At 44.8% G+C, this 15,573-nt stretch overlaps 1 protein-coding gene across 12 annotated transcripts in view; it reads right to left on the bottom strand.

The window, feature by feature from the left end:
* Positions 1 to 8,276: 8,276 nt before the first annotated feature.
* The window catches only part of arfgap1 (ADP-ribosylation factor GTPase activating protein 1), a 56,777-nt gene continuing 49,480 nt past the window's right edge, over positions 8,277 to 15,573 (bottom strand). For 8 of the 12 annotated variants that reach the window (XM_072514855.1, XM_072514862.1, XM_072514859.1 and 5 more), the window contains 3 exons: positions 13,184 to 13,243; positions 12,061 to 12,143; positions 8,277 to 10,084 (listed from right to left, as the gene is read on the bottom strand). In XM_072514855.1, coding sequence (XP_072370956.1) covers positions 9,784 to 10,084; positions 12,061 to 12,143; positions 13,184 to 13,243 — 444 coding nt within the window. In that variant the 3' untranslated portion in view covers positions 8,277 to 9,783. The remainder of the gene's footprint in view (positions 10,085 to 12,060; positions 12,144 to 13,183; positions 13,244 to 15,573) is intronic. The other 4 variants (XM_072514864.1, XM_072514861.1, XM_072514863.1 and 1 more) reach the window with 2 other exon arrangements.

Here is a 15,573-nt window from a genome sequence, read left to right on the forward strand (position 1 = left end):
CGCGGTTGGCGTCGTGGTCCTGCTGATCATGGCCGCAGATGGTCACATTGTCTAGAAACGGAAACGTGGCCCACAAGCCGTACCGGTCGACCATTCGGTCCATCTCCCTTTGGAAGACCGAAACCCCATTGGTGACGCCGAAGGGGACCCTAAGGAAGTGATATAGCCGGCCGTCTGCCTCGAAGGCGGTGTATGGCCGGTCCGATATACGGATGGGGAGCTGGTGGTAAGCAGATTTCAGGTCCACCGTTGAGAAGACCCGGTGCAATCTGGTTAACCATGTCAGATATGCGTGGGAGGGGGAACGCGTCGAGCTGCGTGTACCTGTTGATGGTCTGGCTGTAGTCCACGACCATTCGATTTTTCTCCCCAGACTTAACCACTACCACTTGAGCTCTCCAGCTCCAGGGGCTGTTGTTGGCCTCGATGACTCCCTCCTGAAGCAACCGCTGGACCTTGAACCTGGTGAAGGTCTTATCCTGGGTGCTGTACCGTCTGCTCCTGGTGGCGATGGGTTTGCAATCTGGAGTTAGATTGGCAAAAAGGGAAGGAGGATCGACCTTTAGGGTCACGAGGCCGCACACAGTGAGGGCTGGTATGGGTCCGTCGAATTTATGGGTCAGGCTCTGGAGGTTGCACTGAAAATCCAGGCCAAGGATAAGTGCAGCACAGAGGTTAGGGAGGCCGTAGAGGCGAAAATCGTGGAACTCTACGCCTTGGACTGTGAGCGTGACCGTGCAGTACCCCCGGATCGCTACGCGATGGGATCCAGAGGCCAGGGAGATACTTTGATTGGTAGGGTGTACCTGAAGGGAGCAGCGCCTTACCGTATTTGGATGTACAAAGTTCTCGGTGCTCCCGGAGTCCAGTAGGCAGGAGGTCACGTGGCCGTTGACTTTCACGCTGGTGGATGCGTTGGTCAGAGTGTGTGGTTTAGACTGGTCAATTACCATGGATGCGAGTCATGGTTGATCGTCCTGGTAGTGAGGCGGCCGCTGCGTCGGGGTCCTGAAACGCCGTTGGTCTCCATGTCCTGCGGGGTGGACAAGATGGCAGTGCCTGGAGGTCCTGGGGGTCACAAAATGGCGGCGCCCATGGAACGCACATTGCGGAGGTGGAGCAAGATGGTGGCACCCATGAAACGCACGTGTTGTACGGGGGAGAATATGGCGGCGCCCATTGCTCGCACATGGCCTGGGGAGGAGGGGAGGATAGCGGTGCCCATTGTCTGTGAGCGGGGGGAGTGGGGGCGACCGCTGCCGCTGAGCGGGCCTGGTGTGGTGGAGAAGATAGCAGCGCCCATTGCTCGCACATGGCCTGGGGAGGAGGGGAGGATAGCGGCGCCCATTGTCCGTGACCGTGGGGGGGGTGGGGGCGACCGCTGCCGTTGAGCGGGCCTGGCACACTACTGCGTAGTGGCCCTTCTTCCCGCAGGCCTTACAAAGGGCAGCGCGGGCCGGGCAGCATTGGCGGGGGTGTCTTTGTTGGCTGCAAAAATAGCATCGGGGCCCCCCGGAGGTCATCGGCTGGCGCGTAGCGCAGGCGTACTGGGTGGGTAGCGCCCCCGCTGGGGCGGCTGCCTGTGGGGCCCATGAAGCATTGGAGGAGTGGGCCGCGCGGTTGGGGGCGTAGGACTGTACATTGCACAGGGCGACCGTCATGGAAAACGCTCATGTTTTAGTCTCTGCGAGGTTGCGCGTGGCCCCTTCTAGGAGCCGCTGCCTGATAACATCGGACCCAATCCCAGTTACAAAAGCGTCCCTCATAAGGAGATCTGAGTGCTCCTTAGCGGTAACATCATGGCAGTCACAGTCCCGAACTAATGGGATCAGGGCCCTCCAGAAGTCCTCGATTGACTCACCAGGTAGTTCAGTATGCGTTGCGAGCGCGTGTCTGGCGAAGAGCATGTTCGTCTTCTGCTCATAACTCTCTTTGAGTTGAGTCATAGCGTCAGCGTAATTGGCCGCATCCTGGATCAGCGGGAAGATTTTAGAGTTGAGTCTGGAGTACAAGATTTGAATCTTCTGGGCCTCTGGAACAGGGGTCGGCGCCGCGTTGATAGGGCGACTGTCACCTTGACAGCCAGCGGGAGTGGGTGTCCTCCCCCATACCCGCGTGGTTCCAGTTGTGCCATGATCCGGCAGATGAGACGCATGGTCCTCCTGCTTAGGCGTAGTCTTCGACAGCATGCCCAGTCCGACCCAACAACCCATCCCCTGGTCATCGCCCTCTACTCCTCCCCAGCCCTGGTGGACTCCAGCCAGATATGCCAGAGGCTGGACCAGCAACCCCATGGTCACGTCTCTGGGAACATGTCCAACTAACTCTTGCTCTCCTTATTTCTGATACTTGTGCGTGTGTGTGTGTGGGGGCCTGCATGACGGCAGAATGCGTGATGTTGTTATTATTTTTCTCAGGTTTAGTGGTTAATAAATTTGCTCTTTCCCTGAATCAAAAAAACAGTTTTTGATTGGCTCACAGCTAAATTAGTTACATTCTGAACCAGAAAAGACATACCTTTGTGAAACCCCCCCCAAACCTATGTTGTCACCAACCGAGGAGGTTGAATAGAGGAAAGCCAGTTCACCCCTTCTCACCTAGCCATCACAAGTCTTTTGCTAGTTTTCTTTCCATTTCCTCTAATGATTTTCTATCACTTTTCCTCAAAATTGTTACTCAAGAATCTGATATTCAGTTTTCTGCCATACATCAACACCCATCACTGTGTAAAACCACTGGGTATAATGCATGCCATACAGTTGCCTGAATCAGCTATGCAGTATTTTTTTTATATTTTCCACTAAGTTCACCAAAAACAGTTAAAGATTGGAAATAAAGATTTGACAGAAAAGTAGAGTTTTAAAAAATGCTGAACTACAATTTGTGGTTCAATTACATGAAAATTAGAAAAACGCAGTCATAACTGCAGCACAGTGGTTAGCACTATTGCTTCACAGTGCCAGGGTCTCAGGTTCAATTCCCTGCTTGGGTCACTTTCTGTGCAGAGTCTGCATGTTCTCCCTGTGTCTGCGTGGGTTTCCTCCGGGTGCTCCAGTTTCCTCCCACAAGTCCCAAAAGACTTGCTTGTTAGGTGAATTGGACATTCTGAATTCTCCCTCTGTGTACCCGAACAGGAGCCGGAGTGTGGCGACGAAAGGCTTTTTACAGTAACTTCATTGCAGTGTTAATGTAAGCCGACTTGTGACAATAACAAAGATTATTATTATCACAGGCTTCCAGTGTTACACAGGTTGCGAATTGCATAAACGTTCAATCAGCAACTTAGACACCATAAAACATCAGATTTTCTGTGAAGCTTAAAGCAGTAGTCACTGCCATTTTGAAAACATTTCCTGATAAACCCCTGGAGGGTATAAGTCTTATGTTGGAAATAATAAAATTATGGAGTTGCTAAATCTAAGAAATACTGGATAGAAATCTCTCTACTTGCTCTTGGTAGAACAAAGGTTACCCGGTTGTTAGCTCGAGCTTGTTACAGGAATAAGAAGGTACTTGGGTTTGGGACTTTAGAGGCTGGAAAAAGGTCACATATCCCATAAAAGCAATAAGTGTTCATGGCTGATACTGGAAGTCTGCAGAGGGATTTGGATAATTTTAATGAATGAGCCAGGGTCTGGCAGATGGAATACAATGTTGACAAATGTGAGGTTATCCATTTTGGTAGGAATAACAGCAAAAGGGATAATTTTTTAAATGGTAAACTATTAAAACATGATGCTGTGCAGAGGGACCTGGGTGTGCCAGTGCATGAGTCGCAAAAAGTTGGTTTACAGGTGCAACAGGTGATTAAAACGGCGAATGGAGTTTTGTCCTTCACTGCTAGAGGGATGGAGTTTAAGACTAGGGAGGTTATGCTGCAACTGTATAAGGTGTTAGTGAGGCTACACCTGGAGTATTGTGTTCAGTTTTGCTCCTTACCGGAGAAAGGTGCTGGAGGGTGTGCAGAGGAGATTCACTAGGTTAATCCCTAGTTGAGGGGGTTGGATTACAAGGAAAGGTCGAGTAGACTGGTACTGTACTCATTGGAATTTAGAAGGATGAGGGGGGATCTTAGAAACATAAAAAATTATGAAGGTAATAGATAGGATAGATGCGAACAGGTTGTTTCCACTGGCGTGTGAAAGCAGAACTAGGGGGCATAGCCTCAAAATAAGGGAAAGCAGATTTAGGACTGGGCTTAGGAGGAACCTCTTCACCCAAAGGGTTGTGAATCTATGGAATTCCCTGCCCAGTGAAACAGTTGAGGCTCCTTCACTAAATGTTTTCAAGATAAAGATAGATAGTTTTTTGAAGACTAAAGGAATAAAGGGTGATGGTGTTCGGGCGGGAAAGTGGAGCTGAGTCCACAAAAGATCAGCCATGATCTCATGGAACGGCAGGGCAGGCTCGAAGGGCCAGATGGCCTACTGGCGCTGTTCTTATGTTCTAGTATAAAAGCACCATATTTACCATCAGATGATATAAAAATATAAATGTCTATATCAGTAATGTTCAAGGTGCTACAGCACACTAACAAAGAGCCCCCAACATTTTGTATTACAGAATGACAGTGATGCACCATCAATTACACACGAGGCAAGTTGCAGGAAACAAAGTAATGGTTTTAATACTCTAAGATGTAGCCTGTCTGCTGCTGAACCCAGACTGGAGACAAGGCTACAGATCAGTCAACTATATACAACACCCAGTGGGGCGGTGCCACGGAAGAACAATATATAACACAGTGAGTAACAATGGAACAAACAGTAACAGAGAATATATACAGCGCTGTAAGTAACAGTGGAACTATAATAACAGTGGTTCACCACATTCACCCCCTGTTAAAAAAAAAGTCCAGCGGGGGTGAAGCAAACTTATACATTAAGTCTATCAGGAGCTTTAACCGTCCGCTGTGATCTCCTCAGTCCCGGCTGTGGTGTGGGCACTGGTGTTGAGACCTGCGACTCCGGGAGCGTGTCATCCTCTTCTTCTTCCAGAAGCGTCGACAGAGAGGGAGACGGTGTAGGCGCGGGGGCGATGGTAATGGAGGTAGACGGAGGAGGGTCGGGTGAGGAACCAGCGGATGCCAGGTCCCGGAGGAAGACTGTGTCCTGCCGCCCGTCCTGATGTGCCACGTAGGCATATTGTGGGTCAGCGTGGAGAAGCATAACCCGCTCGACCAGGAGATCAGTTTTGTGGTTCATCACATGCTTCCAGAGGAGGACAGGCCCTGTGGCTGTCAGCCAGGACGGGAGCGAGACTCCTGAGGTGCACTTCCTAGGGAAGGCAAACATACGTCCTTGAGGGGTCTCGTTGGTGGCAGTACAAAGAAGCGACCGGATAGAGTGGAGCGCATCGGGAAGGACTTCCTGCCAGCGGGAGACTTCTAGAACGTAGGGCCAGGAGGACGGCTTTCCAGACCGTCGCGTTCTCCCTCTCCACCTGTCCATTTCCCCGGGGGTTGTAGCTGGTTGTCCCGCTTGAGGCGATGCCCTTGCTGAGCAGGAACTGACGCAGCTCATCACTCATGAACGAGGAGCTCCGATCACTGTGGATGTAGGTGGGGAAACTGAACAAGGTGAAGAGGCTGTACAGGGCCTTGATGACAGTGGCCAAGGTTATGTCAGGGCATGAGATGGCGAAGGGAAAATGTGAGTACTCATCAACGATGTTGAGGAAGTACATGTTACGGTCGGTGGAGGTAGGGGCCCTTTGAAGTCGATGCTAAGGCGCTCAAAGGGGCGAGAGGCCTTTACCAGGTGAGCTCTGTCTGGCCGATAGAAGTACGGTTTGCACTCCGCGCAGACCTGGCAGTCCCTGGTCATGGTCCTGACCTCCTCGATGGAATAAGGCAGGTTGCGGGCCTTGACAAAATGAAAAAAACGGGTGACAGAGGTCATTGTGGAGGGCCAAAATCGGTCAACTTGTGCACTGGCACATGTACTGCAGGACAGGACATCTGGGGGCTCATTGAGCTTCCCAGGACGATACAAGATGTCGTAATTGTAGGTGGAGAGTTCGATCCTCCACCTCAGAATCTTGTCGTTCTTGATCTTGCCCCGCTGTGTATTATTGAACATGAAGGCAACCTACCGTTGGTCAGTGAGGAGTGAATCGCCGGCCTGCCAGGTAATGCCTCCAATGTGGCACAGCTTACACAGTGGCCTGGGCTTCCTTTTTGACGGAGGAGTGTCGAATTTCGGAGCCCTGGAGGGTATGGGAGGAGAAAGCCACGGGCCTGCCCGCCTGGTTGAGGGTAGCGGCCAGAGCAAAGTCAGATGCATCGCTCTCCACCTGTAATGGGATGGACTCGTCCACAGCGTGCATCGTGGCCTTGGCAATGTCTGCCTTGATGCGGTTGAAGGCTAGACGGGCCTCAGCCGACAGGGGAAAAAGGGTGCATTTGATGAGTGAGCGGGCCTTGTCCGCATAGTTGGGGTCTGGGCATAGTACAAGAAGAACCCCAGGCATCTCTTCAGGGCCTTGGGGAAGCGGAAGTTGCAGGAGGAGGCGCATGCGGTCGGGATCGGACCCTAGGACTCCGTTTTCCATAATTTAGCCGAGGATGGGCAGCACAGTAGCATTGTGGATAGCACAATTGCTTCACAGCTCCAGGGTCCCAGGTTCGATTCCGGCTTGGGTCACTGTCTGTGTGGAGTCTGCACATTCTCCCCATGTCTGCGTGGGTTTCCTCCGAGATCCCATTGGTGACGCCAAAGGGGACCCTGAGGAAGTGGTAGAGGCGCTCATCTGCCTTGAAGGCAGTGTTATGGCGGTCCTCCGCGTGAATAGGGAGCTGGTGGTACGCGGACTTCAAGTCTACCGTGGAGAAGACTCGGTACTGCGCAATCTGGTTGACCATGCCAGATATGTGGGGAAGGGGGTACGCTCGAGTTGCGTGTACCGGTTGATGGTCTGACTGTAGTCGACGACCATCCGGAGCTTCTCCCCAATCTTGACGACCACCACTTGGGCTCTCCAGGGGCTGGTACTGGCCTCTATGATCCCTTCCCGCAGGAGTCGCTGAGCTGACCTGATAAAGGCCTTGTCCTGAACACTATCGTCTGCTGCTGGTGGCGACAGGCTTACAGTCGTGAGGTTAGCGAAGAGCGGGGGTGGGGCGACCTTAATGGTCGCGAGGCTACAGCCGGTGAGAGGGGGCAGGGGTCCACCGAACGTTAAGGTCAGGCTTCCGAGATGGCATTGGAAGTCTAGGCCTAATAAAAGGGGAGCGCAGAGATAGGGGAGGACATAGAGTTTAAAGTTAACGTACTCTACACATGAGGCAAGTTGTAGGAAACAAAGTAATGGTTTTAATACTCTAAGATGTAGCCTGTCTGCTGCTGAACCCAGACTGGAGACAGGGCTACAGATCAGTCAACTATATACAACACCCAGTGGGGCAGAGCCACAGAAGAATATATAACACAGTGAGTAAAAATGGAACAAACAGTAAGAGAATATATACAGCGCTGTTAGTAACAGTGGAACAACAATAACAGTGGTTCACCACAGACAGGATAATCAATTTGAAGCCTCTTCGTACAATTGGTTCCAATCTTAGCCATACCACAAGCCATTAAGCAGAGCAGTTTCTTGACAGGTAACTTTTATTTCTTTGGAATGAAGCAAAAGTGATTTGGAAAAAGTGCACCACCTATAGACCAATTAAAGAGCAACAATAGGAGGATAGGAAGCAGGTTCTCAGCATTAAAGTATCTATTGCAGCACAGTGACCCTGAATGATCGCAAGGGTCATTTTTGAAATGCAGAGAACGCTATGGATAACGTATAGAATTATGAGAAAGGCCAGGGTCTCACATTGACAAATACCCATCTCTTCTCTTAAGAATAAATTTGTAATCGTTGATATATCATCTGTAAAAACAAGTAGTCAAACATTTTGGGTTTAATCCTTCACTGTAACGAGATCTTGAAGTGGAACTGAACAAACCGAAAAGGCTGTAGGAAAGTCAGAAAATGAGCTTCAACTATGAATCAATAGGTTCAAATAGTTTTGAAAATTGTTGTGCTTTGAACGATTATCAGGCGCTCCAAAGTGTTGTACCGACAATGAACAATTTTTGAAGTGTAGTCACTATTGTAATGTAGGATACATGGCACCAAATATGCGCACGGCAAACTCCCAGAAACAGCAATGTGATGATAACCATAAAATCTGTTCCTGTGATGTTGAGTGAGGGATAAATATTGGCCAAAAATAACTCCCCTATTCATCACTTATGTTCTGAAAAATGTTCAAAAATACATCAGGATGTCAAAATGTAAAGTTTAATTGCAGAATGAAGTTTTAAAGTAAATTGGGAAGTTAATAATACTTCCATGCAATTAAGCAAAATAAAATCTCATCCGTTTTCACCTGCTTTATTGTCATACATCATCAAGTAAGCGATCACACTCAAAAATGGGTGCAAAGTAATTAGCAACATCTAAGTTGCTATACATATTTTCAGATGTCCATTCACGTCAGCAAAAATTTCCATGTTAGCTTTTAGGGTATAAAAGTTCAATTATTCCCCAAGGTACAGAAATGAGAATACACCAGCTTGTTGCTCATGCTCAAAAATATTGCACATACTTTGTCAAAAGGTCGATTACGGAAATATCACTTATTCATACTATACCCACACTATATGTAACTGGAATGTTTGGGGCTAGGTTTTGGAGGCAGCAGCAGACCAGTCACAAGAAATGCCACCACACTTATACATCTACATATTCTGAAAATTAAATCGGACAGAATAGAGAAAACATTTCACTTTTGAATTTTAAACAAATAAAAAAGTTTTTTTAATATATGTCACACATTTGAAATAAAAGAATAGAGAACACAAATGTGCTAGTTCAACGACGATGGCCAATAAAATTATCCAAATAAAATACTTTAAAATTGACATAAGCTCAGAAAGGACTACTTTCAGCATTAGCAGATTAATATTTAATACACTCATTTATTTCTTCATCCATTATTTTAGTGGTCATAACCAACTAGTGTTAACAATTCAATGGCTGTGTTAAGATATTAGATGGTGGAATGTTACACAAGTGTAATGAGCATTTGTTTGCTAATACCGGAAACAGTCTCTTTAAGCTTACATATTGGTTTGTAAGGCATGTAACGTGAAAGAGGAAAAAAGTTAGTAAACAATTGAAACTGGAGTTGATCAATTTTAATAATCTACAGTTTTACTTCAATCTGCTCGGTACCAAACCTATAATAGTCACACCAAAAACACCAAATATGAATTTGCAAATCTTCCTGCCCTGTAGAACTGCACATAAGCTGAAGACAAATACTATATAGCACATGCAGTAAATGCCATGTTTGTTGTGTTTTTGAAAGAAAACCTGAGCTAAAATTAATCACTGCACTATTTACCGTTCCATTTTTCTCCATGATACCCTGCAGGTTTTAATGAGCATTTATGTACACAAAAAGAACAAATCGGTGGGGAATTAATGGAAAAATTATATTCCCTTAAATAGAAAAATGCATTTATCGTAGCATGGAGTGTAAAAATAGCACAGTTGAACTCAAGTACACACTGTAAAAGGACAATGTTCTGGTTACAATACTGATGGTTCATTGCAAAGATTTTGTTTATTGGTGACATATGCATGGAACCAGCTTTTAGAAAGAAAATTGGATTTTGAAACATTGATTCTTTATAGACAGGAATACAAACCGGTTTACTACTAGCAAAGAAGCAAAGTAAAGCAAAGTGAATTGCAGGTCCTTTCAATTTGAGGCACTTTCCCAAGCTACCAATCTTGGTTGTCCCATCCATCATCCATAGTTCCTCCACTTTCTTTTTTTGGTGACTTTTTATTCTTGCTTTCCCCACCTGCGGCCCAATTATCATCCCAGTTGTCCCAGGCATTGCTATGGTTGGTTTGCTTTATCGTGTTGTTCTCCATGCCCCAGGCATCGTCATTCTTTTCACCTGAGCCCCAAACACCAGCACTTGGGGGCACCTTCATCTTCGAATTCTCATCCTGACTAAAATTGTCCCAGAAACCATCTTCAAGTCCACTGTTCTGGTAACTTTCTCCAGTTGGGTAGCTGTAACACAGAATATACCAAACTTTAGAAATGATTGGGTATTTCAAAAATGAGCATTTGCAGTACAAGCTGCACTTGTACAGAGGATTTTCAATGTGTGTATGTATGAAAAAAATGTAAGTATGCAATAACATTCTATTTGTATTGCATTAATGAATGCCACACATCCTATTAAAGAGTGATAAATGCTGCACCTGTTCAATAATTTACCTAATTCAGAGTTGGGGTATCATGTTGGTCCTGTAACCATGCTTCACAAACAGAGATGGTTTTAATTAAAAGGCTGGATGCCCAGGGCAGTACAGTGGCACAGTGTGTAGCACTGCTGCCTACGGCGTTGAGGACCCGGGATCGATCCTGACCCCGGGTCGCTGTCCATGTGGAGTTTGCACATTCTCCCCATGTTTGCATGGGTCTCACCCCACAACCCAATGATGTGCAGGCTAGGTTGGTTGACCATGCTAAATGGCTCCTTAATTGGGAAAAAAATAATTGGGTGCTCTAAATTTATTTTTTTTAAAGGCTGGATGCCCTTCTGAAAGCACATCAATTAATACAAAACTTCAATACAAACGTACAAATCATAACACTTTTTTCTCATAATACCTCAATGGTAAATACCTTGCATTTTTTTTTATATAAATGATCCTCAACTCGGAGAAGACCAAAAAGCTAATTTATTACCTATACAAATTGTACATCACAAAATGTGATTTTACCGTAAATGCATGCAATTTCACTGTAACATACCTAAAAGCCATGCAAGGAGAATATTGTGCAGTTCAGAATCTGTAAGATTTCTAATCAATTAAAAAAAACAATTGTTTTTTTTAAAAAAGGAAGCTCTGTTGGCCTTACGCCAGGGCAATTAAAGTACAGGTTGAGCATCCCTTTTCCGAAATGCTTGGGGCCGAGTGTATTGGATTACGGAATTTTTCGGTATCGGAATATAAAGTGCATCTGCGGCGTGTTGGGATCTGCCATGTGTGGCGCACGTTCGGAGCTACGCATGTGCGTCGTGCGTTGGGAACTGCGCAAGTGAGGCACGCTTTGGGAACTGCACAAGTGAGGCACGCTTTGGGAACTCCGCACGTGCGGCACCCATTTTAAACTGCACACTTGCGGCACCCATTTTGAACTGCATAATTGCGGCACCCGTTGAGAACTGCGCACGTGGGGCGCGCATTGGGAACTGCGCACGTGCGGCGCGCATTGGGAACTGCGCACGTGCGGCGCGCGCTGGAAACTGCGCACGTGCGGCACGCGCGGCGCGCATTGGAAACTGCGCACGTGCGGCGCGCATTGGAAACTGCGCACGTGCGGCGCGCATTGGAAACTGCGCACGTGCGGCGCGCATTGGAAACTGCGCACGTGCGGCGCGCATTGGAAACTGCGCACGTGCGGCGCGCATTGGAAACTGCGCACGTGCGGCGCGCATTGGAAACTGCGCACGTGCGGCGCGCATTGGAAACTGCGCACGTGCGGCGCGCATTGGAAACTGCGCACGTGCGGCGCGCATTGGAAACTGCGCACGTGCGGCGCGCATTGGAAACTGCGCACGTGCGGCGCGCATTGGAAACTGCGCACGTGCGGCGTGCATTGGAAACTGCACACATGCTGCACGCATTGGGAACTGCAGTGCGTGCTGGGAACTGCACATGTGCAGCAAGTGTTGGGAAATGCACATGTGTGGCGCGCGTTAGGAAGTGCGCATCGCCCGGGGACTCATGACGTCACAACGTCACGTTGGTGCTCAAAATAAAGTGCGTTTTTTTAGTTTTCTTATTTTGGATAAGGGTCACTAAACCTGTAGTTGCTATCAAAAAACATAGGGAAAATCATCCAGAGAACAGCGGAGAACATCATTTTGCTACGTACAAACATTGTTTTTTTTGGATACGTAACGATATAGTAAAACATTTGAATTTAGAAATGTGATTGTGCATCAAGATTTAGTGCATTTAAATGTACATTACCTTTCAGAGGCAGCTGTTTCACCTTCCTTGTTGGTAAAGAAAGAACTGACGTCTTGCCACCCTTTTACGGTCGCTCCCTGTACCTATGAATGTTAATAAAAAAGACTGAAATATCTTTCATTGTAATAGATGTTTTAAAACATGCATAATCATATACACATACAAACATTAGATGCTCTAACAATAGCTATTAGCCTTCTGGCTCTTAAGTCTAGAAAATACTGTTGCTGGCATTAACAAATACTATTGACATAAAGTGAATCCACATGATACTCATGGAAACTATCAGAAATTAGGCATTCACCGGTTCATTTTAAACAGATTAGCCTCTCTCCTACAATAGCAAATAGCTATTTGATTACTAATATCATCAACAGTAATAGCTAGGTTTTATTTAATATACAATATATTATATTTAAAAATTATTCCAGGACTATGCACATTTTAAGGGTAGCTACCACTTTAACTATTTGGTCTAAGCAAGAGAACTAACTTTAAAATAATATTGGTTCCCTCTACAACTTTGATTAACAAATCACTTTTCACTATAGACACTCACCATGTCATCAATTACCAACGATAGCAAAACAAAAGGAAAACAAATTAGCACCAATCTAAAAGGTTTGGCTGGTCACAATAAGGCAAACTCCATATCTGTCAACTGTCCAGCTAAAACAGCATTTTTGCAACAATTTTGATGTAAATTGTAATGTGAAGTGGTTTGGCTTTGCACTTCTTCTAAAGTTGCAGCATAAATCCTGAGTTGGGAAGGAGTCTCAGTCCATTTCAGTCTGGAGTTAGGTTGGATCCCACTCTATATCTGCACAACAGATTTAGATCCACCCTATAATTGCAGTATAAATGCAACTTATACAGTTTCACATGAAATTGTTTCAGTTACTTTTCAGTTTGTATGTGTCAAACCCAACTGATAGCCGTGATTTCTAGAACTCGGGGGAATTTTTTGCCATCCAATAAAATGTAGTTTTGTAATGGTTGAGAAAGGAAATCAATCATTTTTCAAGAAAATCTTTAATTTATCTTTATTCTTAAGCTTCTATAGCAGTTGCACAGAATATGAAGGCTGGCTTTGAGACATGACCAGCCTTATCCTTCTGCATACCTTATTAGCAATCTGTGACACACCAATGGTCACATCATCTAAAAATTTTCCATCTTTCACCTGGGTATATAAAAATGCCTCCAATTAATTAAGCTTTGCAAATGATACATCAATTTACAGAACCAAAGAATGAATTACCCTCATCAATGTAGAATAGGCAGAAATAAAGGAGTACTTATATGGGAAGAGCTACATTTCCAGTTCTTCTTCAAAAGAGGAACACAACAACACGTTTATAGTGCTTTCAACAAAGAAAAATTCCCCAAGGCACAGCCAGAAATGGATATTGAGCCAAAGGAATTATCAGGATGTGTGACAAAAGCTTGTTCAAATAGATGGGTTCCAAGGAGGAAAGGGAGGCAGAGAAGGGAAGCAAGGAATTCTAGAGCAGAGTCTACGTGACTGAGAGAATGAACGTCTGCTAACTGTGGGGTGATGACTGAAGACCAAAGGCAGACAACAAAATATTCCATTAAAGGATATGTATTAGAAATGAATATTTATCTTTAGCCATCAGTCAACAAACTTATAAACTTTCAATGTGCAACAAATACAAATGTGGATGTGATGCTGGAGGTCAGGAATGATGAGGTGCTATCCAGAGTTATCAGCTTCCACAGTTAAAACGGTCTGTTGCCAGTAATTGTCACAATTGAGACACGGGATTTAAAGAATATCACTTGGAAAAGATACTAGAAAGCCACGAGCAACAATGGAACTGTATCGCAGCATAAATCAGTGTCTTCAGGTAAAAACCCAGAAAATTAAGATGCTAGCAGCTTTTTTTTGCTTCTTGAAGGGAAACATATTAGGTGAAATATCCTGTTCCACAAAACACAAAGGGCAAAAAGGAAATAGTTAGCTGTATCAGATGTTGCAATTAGAGCTAGTATCAGGCTGGAACAGAGACATTTCCTCTTCATTCATACAATGCAGACTTTACCTGGGATATACATCTCCAAAAAGAAATTCACCTCTGAATCTGTTTTGGTTTCCTGTCTCAAGGGACAATATTCCATTGATAGCAAAGGTTAATGGGCCACCATAAATGCCAGCTGATGGGGAACTAAGCTATTGGGTTAACTGTATAGCCAGCAAAGTGATTTTCATACCACCAGGCTACAGACTGGAACAATTTTGGTAAACATGCAACCAAGTGATACAGTGACACAAATTACAATGGAAGCAATCTGCAATAACATTTGATATGGTACTACTTAAAATATTTATTTATGGTGAAGACGATGGCACTTGGAATTAAGGGGAATGTGGCCAAAAGAACAAAGAAATTGTTGGAAGGCAGATCGCAAAGCAAAAAGGTAAATTGACGTTCTTCGGAATGAAAAGGTATGCTGAATGTGTTCTGCAGGATTCAGTGTTGAGCCTTCTGTTTTATTTGCTGTATACATAAACAATCAGTGTTTAAGACGCGAGGGAAGATTGAAAATTATTCACACCAATTGTGTGGGAAGAAGAAGGTATGGCAAATTGTGAAAAACAATATCAAGACTGGGACGGTAAATGGATAGGCTAGCAGAAAAGAAAAGATTTTAAACGTAAAGGAGCAGAAGAACATCATGCATCTACATGCACAAGGTGGCAATGGAAATAAATAAGCTACTAAAAATATTGATTCAGCAACAAGATTTTAACAAGGTCACTTGGAACATCGTGTGCAGTTGACATCCCACTATTGGAAGGACATGGAAACAACACCCACTGATAAATCAAATGTACTATGTCTCTGCTGTACATTTTAATAAAAATTGAATATTAAATGACCAGGTGTACATTAGTACAAACTGCCAAGGAAATAAGACAACAGCGAAACCATACAAATTCATCTGGAAAACAGTTAAATTGGTACTGTCATACGATATAGCTAACAAGTACAAATGGAAGTGGAGTCCACAATTTGTGAAAAAGGTATTACATATTAGTTTGATTTAGGTATCCTTATGGAATAGAAACACGATCAGCTGAGTGTGAAACGAGGTTTAGAATGTGCAACTAAAAACAGAATATAAATTCCAAAACTGCTCAAAAGTTTTAACAAGTGCTCATGTGTACAAATACCACTAAAATAAATGCTAAAACAATGACAAAACTGATTTATTAATTTGCCTTTTCAACAAACTGTATTATAATTATCGGTGATTTCACAACATGAGCAGTTCGAAAGTAAAAGAACTTAAAGGGCAAAACTTTTAATTTTTAGAAGATACTCTAAAATTCAATACTCTAACCATAAAATGAAAAATATTTTTATAGCTAATAAATTCTAAAATGTGAAATGTGCAGATAAACAACCTGCACCATATCAATGCAGATAATGGTCAGAATTTGCTGTGAAGATATCCATGCTATTTATGAGCAAATGGAATATCTAC

Source organism: Scyliorhinus torazame, chromosome 8 (assembly GCF_047496885.1).
Source record: "Scyliorhinus torazame isolate Kashiwa2021f chromosome 8, sScyTor2.1, whole genome shotgun sequence".
In the NCBI taxonomy this organism is placed as follows: Eukaryota; Metazoa; Chordata; class Chondrichthyes; order Carcharhiniformes; family Scyliorhinidae; genus Scyliorhinus; species Scyliorhinus torazame.